General features: G+C 46.5%; 1 protein-coding gene across 1 annotated transcript in view; it reads left to right on the top strand.

Annotated features, from left to right (window-relative positions):
• SIMC1 (SUMO interacting motifs containing 1) overlaps positions 1 to 8,962 on the top strand; it is a 141,723-nt gene extending 132,761 nt beyond the window's left edge. The window contains exon 10 of the mRNA XM_082256618.1: positions 8,716 to 8,962. Coding sequence (XP_082112744.1) covers positions 8,716 to 8,939 — 224 coding nt within the window. The 3' untranslated portion in view covers positions 8,940 to 8,962. The remainder of the gene's footprint in view (positions 1 to 8,715) is intronic.
• Positions 8,963 to 22,659: the final 13,697 nt, after the last annotated feature.

The raw sequence follows: 22,659 nt of genomic DNA, 5'->3' as shown, positions 1-22,659 counted from the left end.
CGACAGCTAAATCTGGGCGAGTGGGCCTTTTTTCCAAAGTATTTGCAGTGATTTGTCTGGTGGGGTTATTCCAGATGTTGATCTCTTGCCATCCACATTTAACCACTTAAGGATCAGGCCTATTTCTGACACTTGTTTACAAGCTAAAATCTGTTTTTTTTTTTTGCTAGAAAACTACTTACTTGGAGCCCCTAAACATTATTGGAGATAGAGAGCTAGAGATGTGCAATATTTTTTTATCACTCCGTATTTGTGCAGCAGTCTTCCAAATGCGATTTTTCTTTTTTTAATTAAAACTGTAAAGTTGGCCCAATTTTTTCCTATAATGTGAAAGATAATGTTATGCCGAGTAAATGGATACCCAACATGCCATGCTTCAAAATTGCGCACACTCGTAGAATGGCAACAAACATTGGTACTTAAAAAATCCTCATAGGCGACGCCTAACAAATTTCTATAGGTTACCAGCTTAGTTAGAGGTCTAGGGCTCAAATTATTGCTCTCGCTCTAACGATCGCGGGCATACCTCACATGTGTGGTTTGAACACCATTTACATATGTGGGTGGGACTTGCTTCTGCGCGTGAGCTAACGGGGACAGGGTGCTTTAAAATCATTTTTATTCCTATTACAAGGAATGTAAAGGAACCTATTACATCCATTGTGATAAGCATGACAGGACCTCTTGTGAGAACTGGGGTCAAAAAGGCCTCAGACCTCACAACTACACTAAAGTCATTTTTTTCATGCTGGAAAAAAAATTGGCTCTGTAAATCAGTTGTTAGCCAACGTTTGACATCCCTCTGGTCCTTTAAGACCATAGTCGAGTGGGGGCCATCTTGCCCTAACTCTACTTCCTGTCTGTGAGGAGCGCGGACCGGATAGTTTTTCCCCGCTGCCGGCGGGTCAGGTAAGCGGGGAAAACGACCGGGAAACGGCTGGAGGGGTCACCTCTTCTGCCTCACTGTAAGGGTGATCCTGTGGCAAATTCGCCGCTGGGACCACCCTTATCTGAAAGAGGACCGTCTGCCGGTTCGGAAAATACTGGGGTTTTGGCAGCGATTTTCACCCTAAAGGTATCACCCATAAAACGTTTCACGCTAGAAAGTGCTTAATCATGGTTTAAGGCCTGTACCTGTCTTTATGGAGCTGTGAAGGTTTTTGATTTTTTTTTTTTTTTTTCTACAAGCAAACTTTGGATCTTCATGTCTTGCGTGCGGTCATCCATCCTTTCACTAGTATTTTGGCTGTGAACTGGACCATCACCTACAGCTGGAGAAGCTTGTGGCTATTATGGATGGACCAGCCTGAGCCATGGTATACTTTGTTTTCAGGGGTTGCTGGATTTGGAAGCATTTCCTTTATCTCAGTTCACTTCATAGAGCTGTGACATGAGTATGCTCTGTTTACCTTTCCTTCACTTAGGCTTATATCTCATTAATTTTAAATATTAAAGTGCGGTCTAGCTGTAGAATGATTGCAATGTTCTCTGCGTTAATAGGCCACTCACAACCTAGTTCAATTAAATCCATTATATTCAGACCCCAGATATTTTAACCACTTTACAACCGGAGGATTTTGCTGTCTTCCGTCCAGGCCACTTTTTGCGATTCGGCGCTGTGCGACTTCAACTGACAATTGCGCGGTCGTGCGACGCCGTACCCAAACGAAATTTACGTCCTTTTTTTCCCACAAACAGAGCTTTCTTTTGGTGGTATTTGATCACCTGTGCGATTTTTACTTTTTGCGCTATAAACAAAAAAAGAGCGTTTATTTTGAAAAAATAACAATTTTTCACATTTTTTTTATATGAAATTCCCCCCAAAAAAGATGTAAAAACCAATTTTTTTAAAAGTTTTTGGCCAATTTGTTTTATGCTACATATGTTTGGTAAAAAAAATCGCAATAAGCGTATTTTGATTGGTTTGCGCAAAAGTTATTGCGTTTACTAACAAAGGGAAAGATTTCTGTCATTTTTGGTGTTTTTTTTTAACGCGTAATGGCGGCGATCTGCGATTTTTTTTTTTTTTTTTTTTTTTGCGGGACTGCGACATTTCGGCGGACAGACCGGACCCCTGACTGACAATTTTGACACTTTTGGGGGTACCAGTGACATTACTGCAGTAATCAGTGCTATATATATGCACTGTTACTGTAAAAATGACACTGGCAGGGAAGGGGTTAATTTTATTGGAGAGGGAGGGGTTAATGTATGCCTGGTGCTTACTGACGTGTAGGGGGGGAGGTGACTATGTGATTCATGGACAGATCGGATGTCCAGCTATGCTGAACAGTCCGATCTGTCACTCCCTGTCACTATGGAGATCCGCCCGCTGTGTTTACACACAGCGGGCGGATCTCCAGACTCGATCCCCGACGATCGGGTAAGAGCAGCGGCGATCGCCGCTGCTCCTCCCCTGGCCCGACTCCCGCTGTGAATGAAAACAGCGGGAGCGAGCCTCCGGCGGCGCGCAAGCGCCGCCCAGAAGGGGAGGAGTCCAGTCACGTTAATACTACGTGGCTGGACGGGAACGAGCCACTCTGCCGCAGTAGTATTACTGTGAGCGGTTGCAGAGTGGTTAATGACTATCCCTCCCTGAGACCTCAGTCCCTGGCCTTCAGACAATCTTTATCAGGTAGATGTACTCCCCAAACACTTGACATCACGACTATCCTTATCTCATGCAGAAGATTGAGGCAAACCATATAATATGGGAATTGTCCTAGCCTCTGTGTGCCTTGTAAGATCAATACAGAAGCACCCAAAAAAAAATGCATCACACTGAAATTACGTGTAATTAAAACTATGGAATCAATGAAGGGATGCACAGACCTACAGGCTAGACAATGGTACCTTGACTGCCATTAGGTTTCAGGATGAAATCCTTTGACTCATTGTCCGTCCCTACGCTGGTGCAGTGAGTCCTGGGTTCCTCCTGGTGCACAACCATGCTCAGTCTCATGTGGCAAGAGTATGCAGCCAGTTCCTGGAGGATAAAGGAATTTGATACCATTGAATAGCCCCCATGCTCACCTGACCTAAATATAATAGAACGCCTCTGGGACATTCTATCTCGGCCCATCCGAAGCTGCCAGGTTGCACCTAAAGTCTATTCAGGAACTCAGTGATGCCCTGGTCCAGATCTGGGAGGAAATACCCCAGGACACCTTTTGTCAGGCATGCATACAAGCACGTGGGGGCCATACAAACTACCATTTTGAGTTGCTGCAATGAAATTTCTGCAAAATGGAAGAGACTGCTTCATCATTTTTTTTACTTTGATTTTGGGGGTGTCTTTGAATAAAATCATCTGTAGGTTGATCATTGTCACTTCCATCAAACTGTGGCATCCTTTTGTTCCTAACACAGTACCCAGTCAATATCAGTATAGATATCCAGCATGATATATTTCTCCATTGAGAACTGATGCATTTTCAAAGTGTTAATTTTTTATTTTTTTTTTTTGCAATGTATAAATCAAACAAGGCCATAACAATTTGGTGTTCATTTGATGCAAAACTGTGGAAATTTATACTTAAGTGCTGTTGCCTCATATCTTTAAAAGTGCATGCAGGAGGGTATGCTTAGCTAAGGGCAGATGGATAAGAGGAAGTACAGGTACATTAAAAAAAAAAAAATTAGAATATCGGGGGTTGTGACCAGCACGTGGACAAGATGGCTGCAGAAGAGCAGAGTTCCTCACAGGACCAACAAAACCTGGCTCAGCTCAGGGACACTGAAATGCCCTATAGGAAGCAGGCAGACACTCGCTAACCCCACAGAGCCATCATGCTTGAACGAAAAGACGGTTGGTTCCTGCGGAAGCTAGAGTACATGTACCAGACATCCGTGAGGCGCAGCCAAAATGGTGCTGTGGCTGATTCACACACTGTAGCACCAGCGGCTCTCCCTCATCTGCAACCCAGACAGATGGCAAGCTCCTGACACAAGCCAGAAGGTCCCCCCCACTCCCACGAACAGGATCCACCGCTGTCTCCACCAAGCTCCCCTGCATCCAAGAGCTTAGCCGAATCCAAGATGAGAATTGGACCCTAAAGCCCCGTACACACGTACCGATTGCCGTCCATAAATATTCGGCCGCCGAACGATCGGCCGATTGTCGGCTTGTTAGTATGATGCTTCCGACAACCGACTCCGACTTTTCGGCCGAACAGAATCGGGTGTGCAGGCATTAAAATTTTTGTTGGCCAACACCAGAACGGCCGATTGTTCGCCAGTCAGTACAGAATTCGGCCGACAAACAGCAGATTTGCAAGACTGGGCATGCTCAGAAAAGAAAAGACACAAAGTTAACCATCACATGACATCACTTCTGCAGTCGGCTGTTGTTGGCCGACAAAATTCGTGTGCAGTCTTTAGCACTTTTCAACCGACAGGACAGCACCGGACAAAAGACGGCCGATCGCTACGTGTGTACGGGGCTTTATGCTTTAAGCCAAGAGGTGAGCCTTGCTGCTCCCTTCCCCAACCTGTGATGAGACACCACTGTGAAAGACATGTTAATGTCATTAAGGCGCTCCCTTCAAGCAGAGATGCTTTCTTGCATATGTTTGGCCTTAGTATCACTAATAGGACAGATTTTCCCACGTTGAAACTAACATTGGCGACATCACTACCACTGTCAATGGCATAATTTTGACTAAGAAAGCCCTATGCAAAATAGGTGGATAAAAGACAAATTGGCAGATATAGAAAGATCCTGCCGCAACAACCTTAAGATCCACAGGATACCAGAATCAATACAACCCCCTGACCTATCATGTATGCAACATGATCAAATCTCTACTGCCTGATTTAAAGAATATTGTATTGGTCATTGACCGCATTCGTTGACTTCCTAAACCGTCCACAACTAATCCAAATACATGTCTTCAATGCAAGAAGGCCTACACTTGCAAAGGTGGGACATCATTCCTGAATCGTCTGCTGCCACACCCATGGATCAAAGTAATGAGTGAAATTGGCAGAACCTCCCATTCCTTCAACAGACACCATTCTCGCTAAACAGCCATAGGAATTCCTTCACCTAAAAGGTCCTGTGCGATGTGTGCCCTCGTTTGGTCTTATATTTTTACTCCAATTTTCTCAGTCTTCCAGGACAGCCCATGAGACCTTAAGGCTCCTCCTACCAGGACAGGAAACGCATTCAAAATTTAAATAAAAGGCAGTCCCTTGGTCCTCACCTTCACTATTTAGTGTTTCCTCCGGACAGGGGGTAACATGTTCCTGGAACTGAAGCTCCTGGTCTCCTGGACTGTCCTTGAAGACTTGGAAAAGATGCATCTTCTTCTGCCCAAGTGCGGTATCATTTAGTGCCGAAATAGGGGCTGACCGCTAGGGCTGCGCATCTTCACTTACCGCACGATGCGATTTACGATTATTAGGGTCGCGATTCGATACGATTTGATTCCGCGATGCATCGCGATTACTATGGGGACCCTTTTCTATAGGGGAATCTATGGGGACCCTTCTCTAAAGGAGATCTATGGGGAGCCTGGGCCTGCCCTAAAGGGGATCCAGGGGAACTGAGCTCTAACGGGGGATCTATGGGGACCCTGCTCTAAAGGGGATCTATGGCATGAATCCCCTTTAGTGCGTGGTCGCCATAGATCCCCCTTTAGAGCAGGTCAGCATCCCCAGAGATCCCCCTTTAGTAGAGCAGGTCCCCTCATAGATCCCCCCCCCCTTTAGAGCAGGCCACATCAGGTTAGAAGAGTTGCCTGATGCTAGTTGTAGTACCGTAGGCCCTGGTAAGGAGAATGCTGGGCTCTGTAGTCCCCCTAGTTGTAGTATAGCAGGCTCTGGTAAGGAGGAATGCTGGGCTCTGTAGTCCCCCTAGTTGTAGTAGAACAGGCTCTGGTAAGGAGGGATGCTGGGCTCTGTACAGAGCCCAGCATTCCTCCTTACCAGGGCCTACTGTACTACAACTAGGGGGGACTACAGAGCCCAGCATTCCTACTGTACTAGAACTAGGGGGACTACAGAGCCCAGCATTCCTCCTTACCAGGGCCTACTGTACTACAACTAGGGGCACTACAGAGCCCAGCATTCTTCCTTACCAGGGCCTGTTATACTACAACTAGGGGGACTACAGAGTCTGGCTAGTTGTTCCATAGGCTGGGTGTTCAGTGTGCCCCTGTGCCTTTAAGAAGGGGTGGGCTCCCTTCAGGTATATCTGTCCTACACCTGTCCATCAAATGCATGTGCTTCCATTGTTGGAGACTCACAGTATTTAGAGTTAGGACCACAGATAATGGGGTGCCTTGGCGGGGCTCTGTGGCTTACGCATGTATTTGCAAATGTGTGCAACTAAACCCCTGTTTTTAACGTGTACTGTTGGACAGGTCAATTCGGTTGGTCGCAGATTGGTTGGTAAGGAGAGCTTGGAAATCTTTTTGTCTTGTTGTATGCATTGCCCTTCCAATGCTCCTTGCTGCAGAGACCAGTTACAGGTGTGGACAGTAACCAGTTTTTGTCAGGTTCCACCTTTCCCTGTCAAGGCGCATTCTACTCGGGTGCTTCCTGGGCTTTTTGCCATCAGGCATCTGCTTCAGGTGTGCAAGGCAGTGACCTGGTGCTCTGTTCACACCTTTAACAAATTTTATAAGGTGGATGTGCTGGCATCTGCGGATGCTTCCTTTGCCTGCAAAGTTTTGAAGGCTCCTGTTTAGAGGGCCCTTGGCCTTCCTTGAGGGTGTTCTATTTGTTTCAGGTGGACCTCATCTTGTTGACCTGGGAGTCCTATGTTGCCTGGTTGGCCTTGGGGACTTTTTTTTTTGTGCTGCTGTTCCCACCCCTCATTTGGGTACTGCTTTGGGATCTCCCTACTGATATGCATCAGAAGACTGTGTCTGTCAATGAACGATAGAGAGAACTGGATTTTTGACTTAACCGTAAAATCCTTTTCTCTTAGAGGGGCGGGTACTGTGTCCATCAATGAACCTAATTTTTGAGTGGTTTGGTGTTTTTCTCTGACACTGCTTTGATACAAAACTTACATCTTATTGAGGAATAGAGAGAGAGTATACTGCCAGGGACTACCTATAGGTGTAGCCAGAAAAAAAAATTCTGCCTAGTGTCCTACTCCCTGTAGCGGGCAGTATAAGCCTACTCGTATGCATTAGAGAACTGAGTCCGTCAATTAACCTAAGAGGAAAGGATTTTACGGTAAGTCAAAAATCCAGTTTTCTGTAACTACTTAAATATTAGATGCACTAGCAAATTTAGATTCACTAACTCACACTCCCCTCCCCCAGACCAACAATGCTGTTGTCCAAAGGTGTCACTGTGCTTCTTCATCCACAGTGGAGGCATTCTAATACAGGAGATGTTACTGGCCAGATCACAAGGCGAAAAGCGGGAAATATCAATCCTACATGTGGTGACTTCATTAACCTCCCTGGCTGTATTCCCGAGTGTGGCTCGGGTTAATTTTTAGTACCAAAAGCGGTAACCCGAGTCACACTCGGGATTACCCCGCAATGTTACTCACCTTCCTTGCGATCCCGGCATCCTCACTGTCTCTCCCCGCTCTGTGCACGGCCGATTGCCGGCACTTGCCTTTTGGTTCCCTCCCTGCGGGCGTTGTGACGCAGGGGGGTGGAACCGGCGGCAAATTCAAAAGTGTAAATACACAAATGACATGATACAAAGCTGTGATCCTAACTGATCACACTGTATCATGCCATTTAAGCACAGGATTGCACCTGGATAGCTTTCATTTCGTTTCTGACGTTTTTTTTTTTTTTTTTTTCCCCCCCCATTTTAAATTTGCAAATGTTATGTTCATTTTTAATTGCTTCAACTCATTTTATCAAATACAGCAGGGGCAGTTGAAGCTGGTACACAAGTTGTAATTTTTATTATAGCGATCTAATGAATATCTACAAGATACTAGGCTTACTAATGTACTGTAAACTATATATGTGTAAAATATATATATATATATATATATATATAATTAGTGGCAGGGCACATGGATCCGTGGTCGACGGAAGATACGTGTCACCGAGGTTCCTGGCCTCGGTGAGATAAGAATCGGTAATTCTGTGTCAGCAGCAGCTAGTGCTGTTTGACATTTTTCTATTTTAGTGTGGCTGCAAAGCCGAATCCGGGCCCGCTCTTATTGGGAGCAGGTAAGGGTGGGTGGCTGCTCCCCACGCTCCAGGCCAGGTCTTGCCTGGGGTTTATAAGGCAGACAGCCTAACAGGTGATTGAGAATTATCTCCATGCACCAGAAGGCTGTGGAAGTGAGTGCTGAGGCTGGAAAAGTTACAAGCAGGTGAACTGATCCGTTGCTGTGTGAACAGCACCAAAGAGACACAGGTGAATGGACTTGTTGCTGTGTTTAAACCTGCCTTAAAAGACTGTCGTTTTCCTTTTTGTTGGGTGTGAGTTAACACCAAAAAAGACTGTTACTTTTGTGTTCCTGAAGTGTAAATAAAACACTCCTGATTTACTTGAAGAATCATCTGTTTTGCCTCTATACTGCACCTGCAAATCCCCTATATATATATATATATATATAATATAGTTCTGCTGGGGGTAAAAAGGTTTAGAGAGGCTAGTCTAGACATGACTGTTATTTGTATCAGCAGACGTTTAGGATTGCAGGTTTTCTATAGCAACTTCTTCTTCTTGTAGGGAGATATGCTAATGTAAAGAAATATGAAAATATGAAATTTCCTTTTCCAGAACGATTACGAACGCCAATTACAGACCGTGCTGATGAACTCCTTCGGAGGCCACAAATGCAATTACTTTTTTATGAGAGTGCCACGGAAACTGATGTGGAACAGTGCCTTTCACAATTCTGCAGCCGGGCTGGACTTGGATCTGATGTTCCTGCTGACCTTCGCAATCGGTTTTCCATGCTGAAGTCTTTGCTACTTACAACCGTTAAAAGACAAATCTCATGAATGAATTTTTCCCATTACTTTAGATACTTTAATATGTAACTTGAAGGCTAAAACCTTAATCTTATTCTACTGGACTGTTGAACAGTTACATTTTAAATGGTTTGTGTGTAGCTGGTTTCTGCACAAATTCCTAGCACTTTATGCATGTATATTTCTCTTGCTGTCTCATCCCCCTCTTCCAACAAATAGTGTGTGCCTGCTGCGTGAGTTTTTTTTTTTTTTTTTTTAAATAAACTGCAAGAATGATTTTTAAAAACATCTATATCTAAAGCAAAAAAAGGTTTGCTTGCCTCCGGAAGCTATCCGTGATTTATAATACATTTTATGGACTATATGTAATTTGCCATCATCCTTACTTTAGCCATAACATTTTTCAGGGTATTTATTGTTTTATGAAAAACTTACAAACATAATTTACAAGTGCCTTGGAAGTTGTAAATAGTATTGCTGTAAATTATTTTCTAAAGAACTTTTTATATATTTAAGTGCAAGTTTCTTTTGAGAAGTCTTTCACGTTTTAAACTTCACATTTTTTAAACTGCTTGTTGCTTTTTATTGTAAACTTTGTATTTCTTGTACAGGTTTGTATATTGGGGAAATGTGATTAGCATTCTTTGCTAAAACACTATTCGTATAAGCTCACCTAGCCTTGTATTCAGTCTTCTGTTTTCAAGTATTTGTATGGAGAGGGAGAAGGAAGAGCATTACTGGTAAAATATTGAGCTAAATATGTAATGAAATGCTGTCATACTTACCCCCTAGCACCTGTGCTTAGACACTTCCGCTAGCATCTGTGTTCTTCACCTATAGCAGCCCCCTTTCACATAAGGCAAGTATTCTGTTGTCTCCAGGACTTCTGCATAATGCTATAATGTCAGGGCAGGCATGAACTGAGCAAAGCAAACGGGTACTTGTGATGGACAGACAGCCAGAGTGGTTCAAGGCAGGCAAGGTTCAGAGTAGGCCAGGTCCAATTTTTGTAGTCAAAAGACAGGCATAATTCAGAGAATAGTTGTATCTGATCAAAAGTCATAAACAGGTCTCAAAACAGCTGTGCAGGGCAGATAGGATTTACTGAAACTCACCTTGTTCAATTAAGCTTTGGCAAAAAAACAGGAAGCTTTCTATGCAGAGCTGCACCAGTTTTTGCACTCTAGTTTTATTAAATATCCCCTTGCCCAATAACTTGAGCATGTATTAAACCCACTATCATAAGCATGAGATTGCAGGCTTAAATCAGGTTTGGTCTCCAGCCAGAGACTGACCACATCCATCACCTTGCAGGTGAATAAATATATAGGGACAATGTATCACAACCCAAACCAGGTTGCTGGAATGAGCCCAACAGCTATCAAGAATGAGGAGTGCTACATGCTCCTGACAAATACCATATGTACATATATTTTTTTTGTATATAATATCAGATGATCAATAGTAAGTTGTTCACAATCTAAGGCACTATACTGTAGTTGTATGGTCATCACAACTGACAGGTAGATTATGATGCCATCTTCCCACATTTACAAAGAATAAAGCCATGCTGAATTGACACAAATGTTGTTAAAACATATGCATAATTGTGAAATAAAACAGTGGACAGCCTGAATCAGACTATAATAGCAAAATGTCCACATAGAATAACAATAGTGTTCATAATTCAAAAATCATCAAAAGAAAGATAAGGTAAGTCCAAATAAGATGTGCAAAGTGCAAGAAAAGGAAATCCTCCACCGCAATTTTGTGACTTCTTCCTCAGTCAGTGACGCTTGCCAAAGCCACGCTATGCGCTTACCAGAAGGGAGAAGCAATAAGGCTTTTAAGTGTACTCATGTAATATGACTCCAGTCAGCTCCAATAGGTGATGCTCTATCCGCTTATGCCAAACAGGTCTGGCGGGGAGCCGTGATCTCTAGACCAAGCACCGCGATGCAGACAACCCAAGTCCAGCACTCTCCAGCATATACCATACAAAAGATGGAGGCCACAGATAGTGAAGTATGTAGGCACACAATTTATTAAGAAAGGTAAAAAACTAAAATGCGAATAAAGGATAATAGCGCTAAATATCGGCAGACTCCAGAAGGACCGCAGCCGCCCGACTTTGGGTATCACGTGGTGACGTCAGCACGCCTGCTGACGCGTTTTGTCATAGATGATGTCTTCCTGGGGAGGTCATCTATGACGAAACCCGTCGGGAAGGCATGCTGACGTCACCACGTGATACCCGGAAGTCCGGCGGCTGCGGTCCTTCTTGAGTCTGCCGATTATTTAGCGCTTTTATCCTTTATTCGCATGTGAGTTTTTTTTTACCTTTTCTTAGTAAATTGTGTGCCTCTTAATAAATTGTGTGCCTACCTACTTCACTATCTGTGGCCTCCATCTTTTTATGGTATATGCTGGAGATTGCTGGTCTTGGGTTGTCTGCATCGCGGTGCTTGGTCTAGATCGTGGCTTCCGCCGGATCTGTTTGGCATAAGCGGATAGAGCATCACCTATTGGAGCTGATTGGAGTCCTAGTACATGAGTACACTTAAAAGCCTTATTGCTTCTCCCTTCTGGTAAGCGCATAGCGTGGCTTTGGCATGCGTCACAAAATTGCGGTGGAGGATTTCCTTTTCTTGCACTTCGCACCTCTTATTTGGACACCTCTTATTTGGACTTGCCTTATCTTTCCTTTGATGATTTTTGAATTAATAACACTATTGTTATTCGATGTGGACATTTTGCTATTATAGTCTGATTCAGGCTGTACACTGTTTTATTTCACAATTATGCATATGTTTTAACAACATTTTATGTTAATTCAGCGCAGCTTTATTCTTTGTATTTATTATTTGGTGTATTCCCACTGTAGCTGCTGCTTTTTCACATTTATTTAAACACATTATTGGTTTAGTACAGTTATTAATTTAACCTTAATACTTTTTGTGTGCTTAGCGCGGTTATTTTTTTGTACATCTTCCCACATTTGCCAATCAGCTTTATAGAATTTAAAATGACCTATGAAAGGCTGAGCTGTGGCGGCTGGTGCATATGGGGTTCAGGGGCACCTCCCCCCCCATCCATGCATCCGGCCCCCTAATCTACATGTGAGGTGCCGGACGCATGGAGTTCAATGGGGCTTTATTTTTTTAACCATGTGCCTGGAGCCAGAGGCTCTCGCAGGCTTAAAAAAAAAAGGGTGGGCTCAGGGTGCAGAGCACTGCGCCCCGAGCCCACCCAGATGTGTGACAATAGCGAATGAAAATTCACTATTGTCACACGGATCCTCCTCCTGGCCAATCAGGAAGCGGGTCTTCCATTTCCAGATTTGCAGAAAAAGCGAAGCCATGCCATTGGGCATAGAGGAGGAAGGAGGAGATGCAGAAGACGGGGAAGAAGCTGCCGCCGCCGCCTGCTGCTGCTGCAGATATCCAGGCAGGGTGAGTGAGCGGGGGTCCTGTCCTGTCTTCTATCTCGCTGTGGTCCGGGGGGATGGTGTGCGGCCTGGTGTGGTCCGGTGTGGGGGGGGGTATGGTGCGGTCCGTCTTCCGCCTCCCCCGACCCATGTAGCACCAGCCGCTCCTGGGTCTGAGCATCACTCTGATTTAAGAAGGTCTTGTCTCATACAGCCTATACAGCATGCCCAGTGCGCGCACCTGTTAGTGTAGGAAATAGTTTGGGCCAGTTTGACTCCAACAAACTAGTTAAAATATCATTAAAGCTGAAGATCAGCTTTTAATACATGGCAAAGCAAAAGGTTCACTTTAGTCTACCCTCTCCAGCAGAATATACTCAGCTTTCCTTTATTCCTCTGCTGCTCTGTTAACTTCTGGCACTATAAGCTATGGGTTTCTCAAGTGATAGCTTACACAATACTGTTGACTTTCTCTATGGGACAGCATCTCTGTCTGTGATTGGTAGCATTATCACATGGAGTGAGTCCCATACTTCTCCAAATCTAAAAGTACTGGATGTTTTTTTTTTTTTTATCTCTTTTGCCGGACAAGTAGAGGGTTTGTGAACGAAAAGCAAGTATCTGCTGCAAGGGCTGGTAGGTTTCAAAGTGGACCATTACCTGAAAATGAAAGTTGCTTTTAATTTCTTTCTCACAACTGCTTACTAAATTGCAGCTTTTCTTTCTGGTGAGCCAGTACCTTTTTTTTTTTTTCCAATTTCCTCCCCCCAGCCCCTTAATTCTTGCCTACATAAGGATTATGTTGCCTCGGTCTGCCTGCAGTCTCCTCTGATAGTAGCACACACCCTGATGGTCTGCTCAAACTCATGCATTCACGGTGGGGATCCACCTCCCAAATCCAAGAAGGAAGCACCAGAGATTCTCAAGAAGGAGTTTGGAATTAAAGGATAAGTTCACCTTTGGGAACATGTTCCACCTGTTTTACTAGCTGTCTTTTTTTTGTGTGTGTGTGTGTGTGTGTGTGTGTGTATATATATATATATATATATATATATATATATATATATATTTCTCTAGCGCTCATTGACAGACGTAGTCCTCGGTGATACACCACCTTCGGGTTATGTTGCCTCCACAGGAGCAGGACTAGACAGGAAATTAAAAAGCTCTGGCCACACCCTAGGGGCAGTCCCAGAGGGTATATCCTCTCTCTCTCTGCCTCAGCAAATCAGTTATTTTCTGTCTAGTTAGGAGTAAGGACCTAGATACCTTGCTAGGATCTTAGGTCCTGGCAAGATTTTTTTCTTAAAGGATTTTTTAGACAGCTTTTTTTCTCCAGTGTTCCTGTGAGATCTTCAAGCAAGAAAGCTGAACTGGGCGACGGGCTGGATGTTGAGATCCGGTGGTCACCCCAGTTCAGCCTACGAGCGCGTGCAGGCCATAGCTCCGCGCTGGGTCGGCCGCGACAAAGTCCCATTAAAGGACTGACCCCGCGAGTTAAACGTCTCGCTGAAACGCCAAAGACCATGAGTCACGGCGTCCATATCGGTCGACAGCCCTCCCGCCCCGGTGGAGAGGGGTACTGTCAGGAGTTGGTGCCCGCCTGGTTCCGGTATGGTGAGTAGTATGTTCCCCCTTTTCCCCTGACGGGTCTTGTGGTGAACGCGGGCCCCTCTCTGTATGGTAAGATAGAGTCCCTCTCTATCCTATAAATGACACAGATCCTCCTACTTTGAGTGTGATTTTATGTGCAAAAAGCCAGGAGGCTTGGTTTGGGAGCTAACAATCTAATTGTATACATGTTAAAAAGATTATAATCTGTGGCATTCTGGGAATCTTACGGTGATAAGAATAAGCTACCTACCAGTCAGAAGCCACGGACATGTAGACTGCCTTCCTCATCAGATCTCCAGCTATTAGCAGGCCTCCCGAATGGCCATGCGGTCCACCAGGGCCGGTACCGCCAACCACGCCAAATCCCCATGCAGAGAGAGTGTTGTGTGCCCTGCAGCACACCGCTATTCAGTACAGGCCGCCGCCATTTTTTTTGCTGGATCGCACGAGCCGCCATTTTGGCGTAGCCTCGTGTCTCCAGCATGGGGGCGGCCATGTTTGAGGTGATCCAAACACCTCGTGGAGCTAGGGGAGGCGCCGGAAGGCGTGCAGAGGGGCGGAGCCGCCTCCTTTCTTCCTGGGCAGCCAGCCAAAAGACTTCCTGTTTGTCAAGACAGCGCTGTAACCTGTTGCAGTTAAACTCTGAGCATCAAGTGGTGAGCCTGGGGGTCTCTCTCTCTCTCTCTCTCTCTCTCTCTCTCTCTCTCTCGATCGATAGGGATCCCTAGCAGGTAACACTAAGGGGCTTTTCTCTATCGCTCATTGACAGACGTAGTCTTCTTGATTCTCAAGAGCTGGGTTATGTTGTCTCCGCAGGAGTAGGACTAGGCAGAAAGACAAAACGTTCTGGCTCCACCTTAGGGGCAGTCCCTGAGGGTATATCCTCCCTCTCTCTGCTACAGGGAAACCTAAGTTCCTTGCTGGTCCTAAAAACACTTTCCCTGTGTTTTTAATTTTCTGAGCATGCCCAGTCTTGCAAATCTGCGGTCTGTCGGCCGAATTCTGTACTGACAGGCGAACAATCGTCCGTTCTGGTGTCCGCAGACAAAAATTTTCATGTTTGCACGAAAGACTTTTGTCCGCGGATTGTGCGCAGACATCTGTCGGAGGCACCATACTAACACGTGTACAATCGGCAGATCTTTCGTCCGCCGACGTTTGTATGCCGACGATCGGTACGTGTGTACGGGCCTTTAGAAAAAGATTTTTTTTAGGTAGTTTTCTCCAGTGTTTTTTTCCTGTGAGATCTTCAAGCAAAAATGCCGGACTGGGCGACACTTGTGGTCACCCCAGCCGGCCTACGAGCGCGCGCAGACCATGGCATTGCGCTTGGTCGGCCGCGACATATTCAAGTAAGTATGCGGGGCCGGGCGACGGGCTGGATGTTGAGATCCAGTGGTCACCCCGGTTTCTGCCTACGAGCGCGTGCAGACCAGAGCTCCGCGCTGGGTCGGCCGCGACGGAGTCCCAGTGAAGGGACTGACTTTGCGAGTTAAAAGTCTCGCTTGGACGCCAGGTACCAGAGAGTCGAGGCGTCCGGAGTGGTCCACAAACCCCCACCCCGGTGGAGAGGGTATTGTGAAGAGAGGGTGCCTGTCGGTTCGGTATGGTGAGTAAACGTTCCCTTTTTTCCTCGTTATGAGGCAGTATGTATTATGGGCCCCTCCATATATGGTCAGTATATATCTGATACTTACAAGTCCCCCTTGTAATACAGCATGTGTTTGTGGGAAGTGGACTTGGTTTAAGAGCTAACACTCTACCCAGCAGACTGTAACATTACAGCAGACATAGGAGGTATAATCCTACCTTATGTGTAGTGTATCTTCTGTAGATCCATATATCGCCTCTTAGCAGAGATGCAGGTGGATGTGCTGGGAAAACGATTTCGGCGGTCCGCCGCCATTTTGCCGTAGACCGAATGCATGTATGTCCTCAGGTCACGCCGGCCGCCATGTTTTTGGAGTCTTATGTCTCTTCTATGGGGGCGGGCATGTTTTGTGAGCCCAGCTACCTCGTGGAGAGCTGGGAACGCCGGAAGGCGTACACAGGGGGCGGAGCCACGCCTTCTACCCGGGAAAAAGCAAACAGCTCCTTCCAGTCTGTGTAAGACAGACGCTGACTGCAGTTGGTTGGAAACTGCTCTGCATCGGTTGGTGAGCCTTGGGGGTCCCTCTCTCTCTCTCTGTGGGATCGAGAAGCAGGTACTCTGAGGGGCGCTATTGCGCTAGGGGGAGACACACAAAAAAAAAAAAAAAAAAAAAGTTTTTTTTTGTTTTGCTGGCAAAGGTGTCCTGTATTAACATGGACCCTGCCACTCATGTATCTCCTCCGGATCCCCTCGAGGGGTCTGCGGGATCCTCCAGCACCCCATTGACAATTGAATCATTGTCAGCTATTATGGAAACTTTTGTGTCCCGGGTGGAAGTGGCTTGTCAGGGACAGGGCGCAAGAAAGCGACCCCTGCCTAACCCCTTATTATCTGAAACCTCGGACTCAGACTCTGAGCCTATTTCTGCAGTTGCAGGTACTTCATCTGGGATTGGTGTCTCGGGTCCTGTCTCTTCAGACAGTGAGGAGGATGTTTCGGCATCCGCCATAGCCCGAGAGGAAGCGTTGGTAAACACACTCATTGTATCTGTTCAAGAGACCTTAAGGTTACAGGGTATTCCATCAGAAATAGCTGAAACTGAAATCCCTTTTGGGACTAAAAAACGCATCAAAGTGGCGAAGGTTTTTCCATTGCCCAAATGTTTTGGCAATCCAATCGAAGAAGAATGGCGTCTGCCAAAACGCACTTTTACTATTTCTAAACGCATTGACAGGCGTTATCCGTTTGAGGAAACCCTTATTAAGAAATGGACAGAACCACCTGTGGTGGATTCACCAATTGCTAGATTGAATAAAGCCACGGTTATTCCTTTAGAAGACGCTCCGTCTTTTAAAGATCCAGTGGATCGCAAGATAGAAGCTATGTCTCGCACCATGTTTTCCTTGATTGGATCAGCTTTCAGACCTATAATAGCTATTGGTCTGGTTTCGCAGGCTGTAACTGAATGGACCAAGTGGTTACGCCGGGACTTAGAAGAGGTCCCTCAGGCGGTATCAGATTTGTTGGAACAAATGATACAGGGGTTACAGTTTGTGTGTGATGCGGCGTTAGACGCCACTCCATTATTGGCGCGAGCATCAGTCTCAGCAGTGGTTCTCAGGCGTACACTGTGGCTAAAAGGTTGGTTAGCCGACCAAGATTCCAAAAAAGCATTGGCTAATATCCCCTTTTCAGGAGAGCGTCTATTTGGAGCCAACTTAGATGAGATCATTAAAGATCTCACGGGTGGAAAGAGCACCTTTTTACCGCAAAATTTTAAAGGTAGAGGAACTCGTCAAAGACGAGGGCCTTCTTTTTCTGCTCACAAGAGGTTTTTTCGTCCCGCGGGTGAAAAAACTAAGTCCTCCAAAGCTCCTGCAGGAGGCGTCAGGGGTCGTTGGTCGGGCAAGCAAAAGCCCGCCCCCTCCAGACCTGAAGATAAACCATCCAAAGCCTGAAGGTGCGCCCCCACCCATAATTGGGGTGGGGGGACGTCTTCGCCGGTTCCCGGATCCATGGCTTTCCAGAATCCCGGACAAATGGGTTTGCGAAGTCATAAGGTCAGGGTACAAGATCGAGTTTCGATCTCTCCCCCCGGCGCGATTCTTCCCTTCCAATATCCGACTATCCGCAGATCGTTTAGAAGATCTGCGGAGAGCAGTCACAGATTTACTACAACAAGGAGTGGTAGTCCACGTTCCTTGGACAGAACGGTTTCAAGGGTTTTATTCAAACCTGTTTACAATACCCAGGAAAGAGGGCAAAGTGCGTCCAATTCTGGACTTAAGAGCACTCAATTCTTTCGTCAACATAAGAAGATTCAGAATGGAGTCCATTCGCACGGTAGCAGCCTTCCTGCATCCAGGGGATGTCCTAGCGTCCATAGACATCAAGGACGCCTATCTTCACATTCCCATTTTCGCAGGACATCAGCGGTTTCTACGCTTTTCCGTAGAGGAGAACCACTATCAGTTTGTGGTGTTACCTTTCGGTCTCGCCACGGCTCCGCGGGTCTTCACAAAGGTGTTGGCCCCAATGTTGGCACTTCTGCGCCAAAGAGGTATATCGATCCTTGGTTACCTAGACGATCTTCTGCTTCATGCAGAGTCTCCTCAGACCTTGCTACAAAACATAGAAATTACTATGATTTCTTTACAGGAATTCGGGTGGCTGGTGAACCAGCAAAAGTCATTTCTGGTTCCCACCCAGAGGCTCGAATATCTGGGTCTAATTCTAGACACAGGCAGGACAAGAGTTTTTCTTCCGGTAGGGAAACTCCAAAAGATTCAATCAGCAGTCCAGTTGTTACTGTCCAACAGCTGGTCTTCCCTTCGGACTTGCATGAGGGTTCTGGGGTTGATGGTGGCTTCGTTCGAAGCAGTCCCATTTGCCCAGTCCCATACCCGAATTCTTCAGCAAGAGATTCTTCTCAGATGGAATCGGAATCCGGAATCCCTGGACAATCAGATCCGATTGAGCAAACAGACCAGAGAGTCTCTGGTCTGGTGGCTTCGGTCTCCGATGCTCAGCCAGGGAAAGTCATTTCTGCCAATATATTGGACGATAGTGACCACGGATGCCAGTCTATCCGGATGGGGAGGAATTCTCGGTCAGTTATCTGTCCAGGGACTTTGGTCCCCGGAAGAATCCAGGTTACCGATAAATGTATTGGAACTGAGAGCGATCAGACTTTGTCTGATTCACTGGACCGAGCAGCTCCAGGGCAGCCCGGTTCGGATCCAGTCGGACAATGCCACGGCCGTGGCTTATGTCAATCACCAGGGGGGCACCAAGAGTGTCCGAGCGGCCAAAGAAGTGGCTTGCATTCTTCGCTGGGCGGAACGATTTGTTCCAGCAATCTCTGCGGTGTTCATTCCGGGGGTGGAGAATTGGCAGGCAGATTATCTCAGCCGTCAGACCCTGGATCAGGGGGAATGGTCCCTCCATCCAGACGTTTTCCACCAGTTGTGCCTACGGTGGGGCACCCCGGATGTGGATCTGTTGGCATCACGATTCAACAGGAAAGTTCAGAGATTCGTGGCTCGCTCCCGCGATCCTCTAGCAGAAACCGCAGACGCACTGATCGCCCCGTGGGGGCAATACCAGCTAATATATGCCTTCCCTCCTCTCGCGTTACTGTCAAGACTTCTTCGCAGGATAGAGGAGGAAGGAATCCCAGTAATCCTGGTAGCTCCGGACTGGCCTCGTCGAGCTTGGTACGCCGACATGGTCAGACTGGTGGCGGACGTCCCGTGGAGACTTCCTCTCAGGGAGAATCTACTGTCTCAGGGACCGATCTTCCATCCTGCTTTACGATCGCTGGCTTTAACGGCCTGGCTATTGAGACCCAGGTGCTGAAGGACAAAGGTTTGTCGGCTTCAGTTATTCCTACTCTAGTTGAAGCAAGGAAAGCGACTTCCAGAAAGATTTATCATCGCACTTGGAAGTCCTACATTGCATGGTGTGAACCTTTGGGGTTCCGTCCTCGGTCTTATTCGATTAGTCGAATATTGGCTTTTCTGCAACAAGGGGTTGAGCAGAAACTGGCCTTGAGTACTGTCAAGGGTCAGGTCTCAGCATTAGCCATCTTCTTTCAGAAGCCTTTGGCTACTCATTCCTTGGTGCGGAACTTCATCCAGGGGGTGCGACATCTGGCTCCGCCAGTGCACGCGCCGTTACCCCCCTGGGATCTTAATTTAGTGTTGTCGGTTCTTCAGAAACCTCCCTTTGAAGATATTAGGGAGATTCCTCTACCCACGTTGTCCCAGAAGGTGGCCTTCTTGGTGGCTATTACGTCTGCACGCAGGGTGTCAGAACTGGCCGCATTATCTTGTCGTTCACCATATCTGGTGGTTCATAGAGATAAGGTGGTTCTTCGTCCGAATCCATCCTTCCTACCAAAAGTGGTTTCAGAATTTCATCTGAATGAAGAAATTGTATTACCTTCCCTGTGTCCTAAGCCCAGTCATCCTCGGGAGTTTGCTTTACACTCCTTGGATGTGGTCCGGGCGACCAGGGTATACTTGAAAACGACAGACTCGTTTCGCAAGACGGATTCACTTTTTGTGATCCCAGATGGACCCAAAAAGGGGTTGCCTGCATCTGCCGCGACCATTTCCAGATGGATCAGACAGACGGTAGTACAGGCTTATTCTATTAAGGGTCGGGAGCCCCCGTTCCCTGTTAAGGCGCACTCCACTCGGGCACTTAGTGCGTCATGGGCCTTTCGCCATCAGGCGTCAGTGGTCCAGGTGTGCAAGGCGGCTACCTGGTCGTCGGTGCATACCTTTACTAAACATTATAAAGTTGATGTAATGGCATCGTCTGATGCCTCGTTTGGCCGCAAGGTTTTGCAGGCCGCAATTTGAGGAGACCAGTGGTCTACCTCGAGGGTTTTTTTCCGTTGGAAAATTTTTCTTTAGTCTCATTCTTTGTTTATAATGAGCCTTTAAAACTTCTAGTTTGGCACCAGTTGGGCCTTCTAGATTGGATTTGATTTTGTCAATCCCACCCCTCATTTGTGGCACTGCTTCTGGATGTCCCAGCTCTTGAGAATCAAGAAGACTACGTCTGTCAATGAGCGATAGAGAAAAATGAATTTTTGTAAGAACTTACCGTAAAATCCTTTTCTCTTAAGCTCATTGACAGACGTAGTACCCGCCCCTCTATCATTGAGTTGGGTTGGGTTAAATTCTCTGTACTGCTTTAAAACAGAACTGATTCCCTGTAGCAGAGAGAGGGAGGATATACCCTCAGGGACTGCCCCTAAGGTGGAGCCAGAACGTTTTGTCTTTCTGCCTAGTCCTACTCCTGCGGAGACAACATAACCCAGCTCTTGAGAATCAAGAAGACTACGTCTGTCAATGAGCTTAAGAGAAAAGGATTTTACGGTAAGTTCTTACAAAAATCCATTTTTTGTGGCGCTGGGGGTCTGAAAAAAAAAAAAAAAAAAGTTTTTTTATTTTTGTATTATATTATCCAGGAAGTGACTGGAATTATAATGGACCCTGCCACACATATTCCCCCACCTGTTTCCCTCGAGGGGGCCACGGGACCCGCCGGTGCACAGAGTGTAGAGTCATTTACAGCAATTTTGGAGTCTATGGTGGCTCGGGTGGAGGCGGCCTGTCAGGGACGGGGGTCAAGGAAGCGACCCCCGCCTACCCCTATACTATCTGACACCTCTGACTCAGATTCAGAGATGGTCACTGCAGTTGCAGGTTCCTCTGCAAGGGCTGTTATCCCAGGTAAAGCCCCCTCAGACAGTGAGGAGGACGCTTCTTCTCCTGCTATAATTCAGGAAGAAGCATTGGTGGACGCACTAGTTGTGGCAGTGCAGGAAACCTTAAAACTTGAGGCTTTACCGGCAGAGGCAACTGAAACAGAGATTCCTTTTGATACTAATAAGCCCATCAAAACGGTGAAGGTTTTTCCTGTACCTAAATGTTTCGGTAATCAGATTAAAGGAGAATGGGAGCATTCTAAACGTACCTTTACTATTTCCAAGCGTATTGCTAGACGCTATCTGTTTGAGGAATCCATCATTAAGAAATGGACGGTACCACCAGTGGTGGATCCACCTATTTCCAGGCTGAATAAAGCCACGGTTATCCCAGTGGAGGACACTTCGTCCTTTAAGGATCCGGTGGATCGAAAGATGGAAGCAGAGTCCCGCACCATCTTCTCTCTGATAGGGTCAGCATTTAGACCAGTAATTGTTATTGGTCTAGTTTCCCAGACACTTACGGAATGGGCGAAAATGGTACGCCAAGATCTTAGGGGAAAAGATATTCCCCAGGAGACATCTGATTTGATGGAACAGATTATACAAGGGCTACAGTTTATCTGTGACGCAGCCTTGGACACTACTCCCTTATTAGGGCATGCATCTATGTCAGCGGTGATCCTCAGACGTGTGCTGTGGTTAAAATGCTGGTCAGCTGACCTAGGTTCCAAAAAGACCTTGACTAATCTCCCTTTTCAGGGGAATCGTCTATTTGGGGCCAACCTAGATGAAATCATTAAGGATGCCACTGGGGGCAAGAGCACTTTTTTGCCACAGGCTGCTAAAGCTAAGGGACCTCGCAACAAGCGAGGACCTTTCTTTACCGCCCATAAAGGGCGCCCGGCTGGTACTAGCGGGAAAGGCAAGACTCCTCCAGGAGGGTTCAAGAAGGGCTGGTCGGACAAGCAGAGGACCAACCCAGCCAAACCCGAAGCAAAGGAGTACACAGCCTGAAGGTGCGTCCCCACCCGGTTTCAGGGTGGGGGGACGTTTTCACCGGTATTCAGGACATTAGATCGAGCATCAACCACTACTACCGGTGCGATTCTTCCCTTCCAACATTTAAGTACTACAGGAAGCGGTAGTTACCGTTCCCTAAATAGATCTTTTCCTTTACCTTTTCCTAAGATTAGTCCCTATACCTCACAGGAATCGGATCTGGTTGACCAGATAGGCCAAGTAGCCTCTAGTCGGGTGACTTCGGTCCCTGAGGTTCAACCAGAAAAGATCACCCTTCCTGATAACAATCAGGTATCTGATAAATGTGTGGGAACAGAAAACGACCAGACTTTCTCGGATGGTCGGGGCCAGATACCTCTAGGGACGCCTGGTT

The sequence above is a fragment of the Pelophylax lessonae genome, assembly GCF_965119305.1.
Source record: "Pelophylax lessonae genome assembly, chromosome: 4".
NCBI classification, from domain to species: domain Eukaryota; kingdom Metazoa; phylum Chordata; class Amphibia; order Anura; family Ranidae; genus Pelophylax; species Pelophylax lessonae.
Note: the sequence above shows the minus strand (reverse complement) of the source record. Positions and strands in the feature narration are given on the sequence as shown.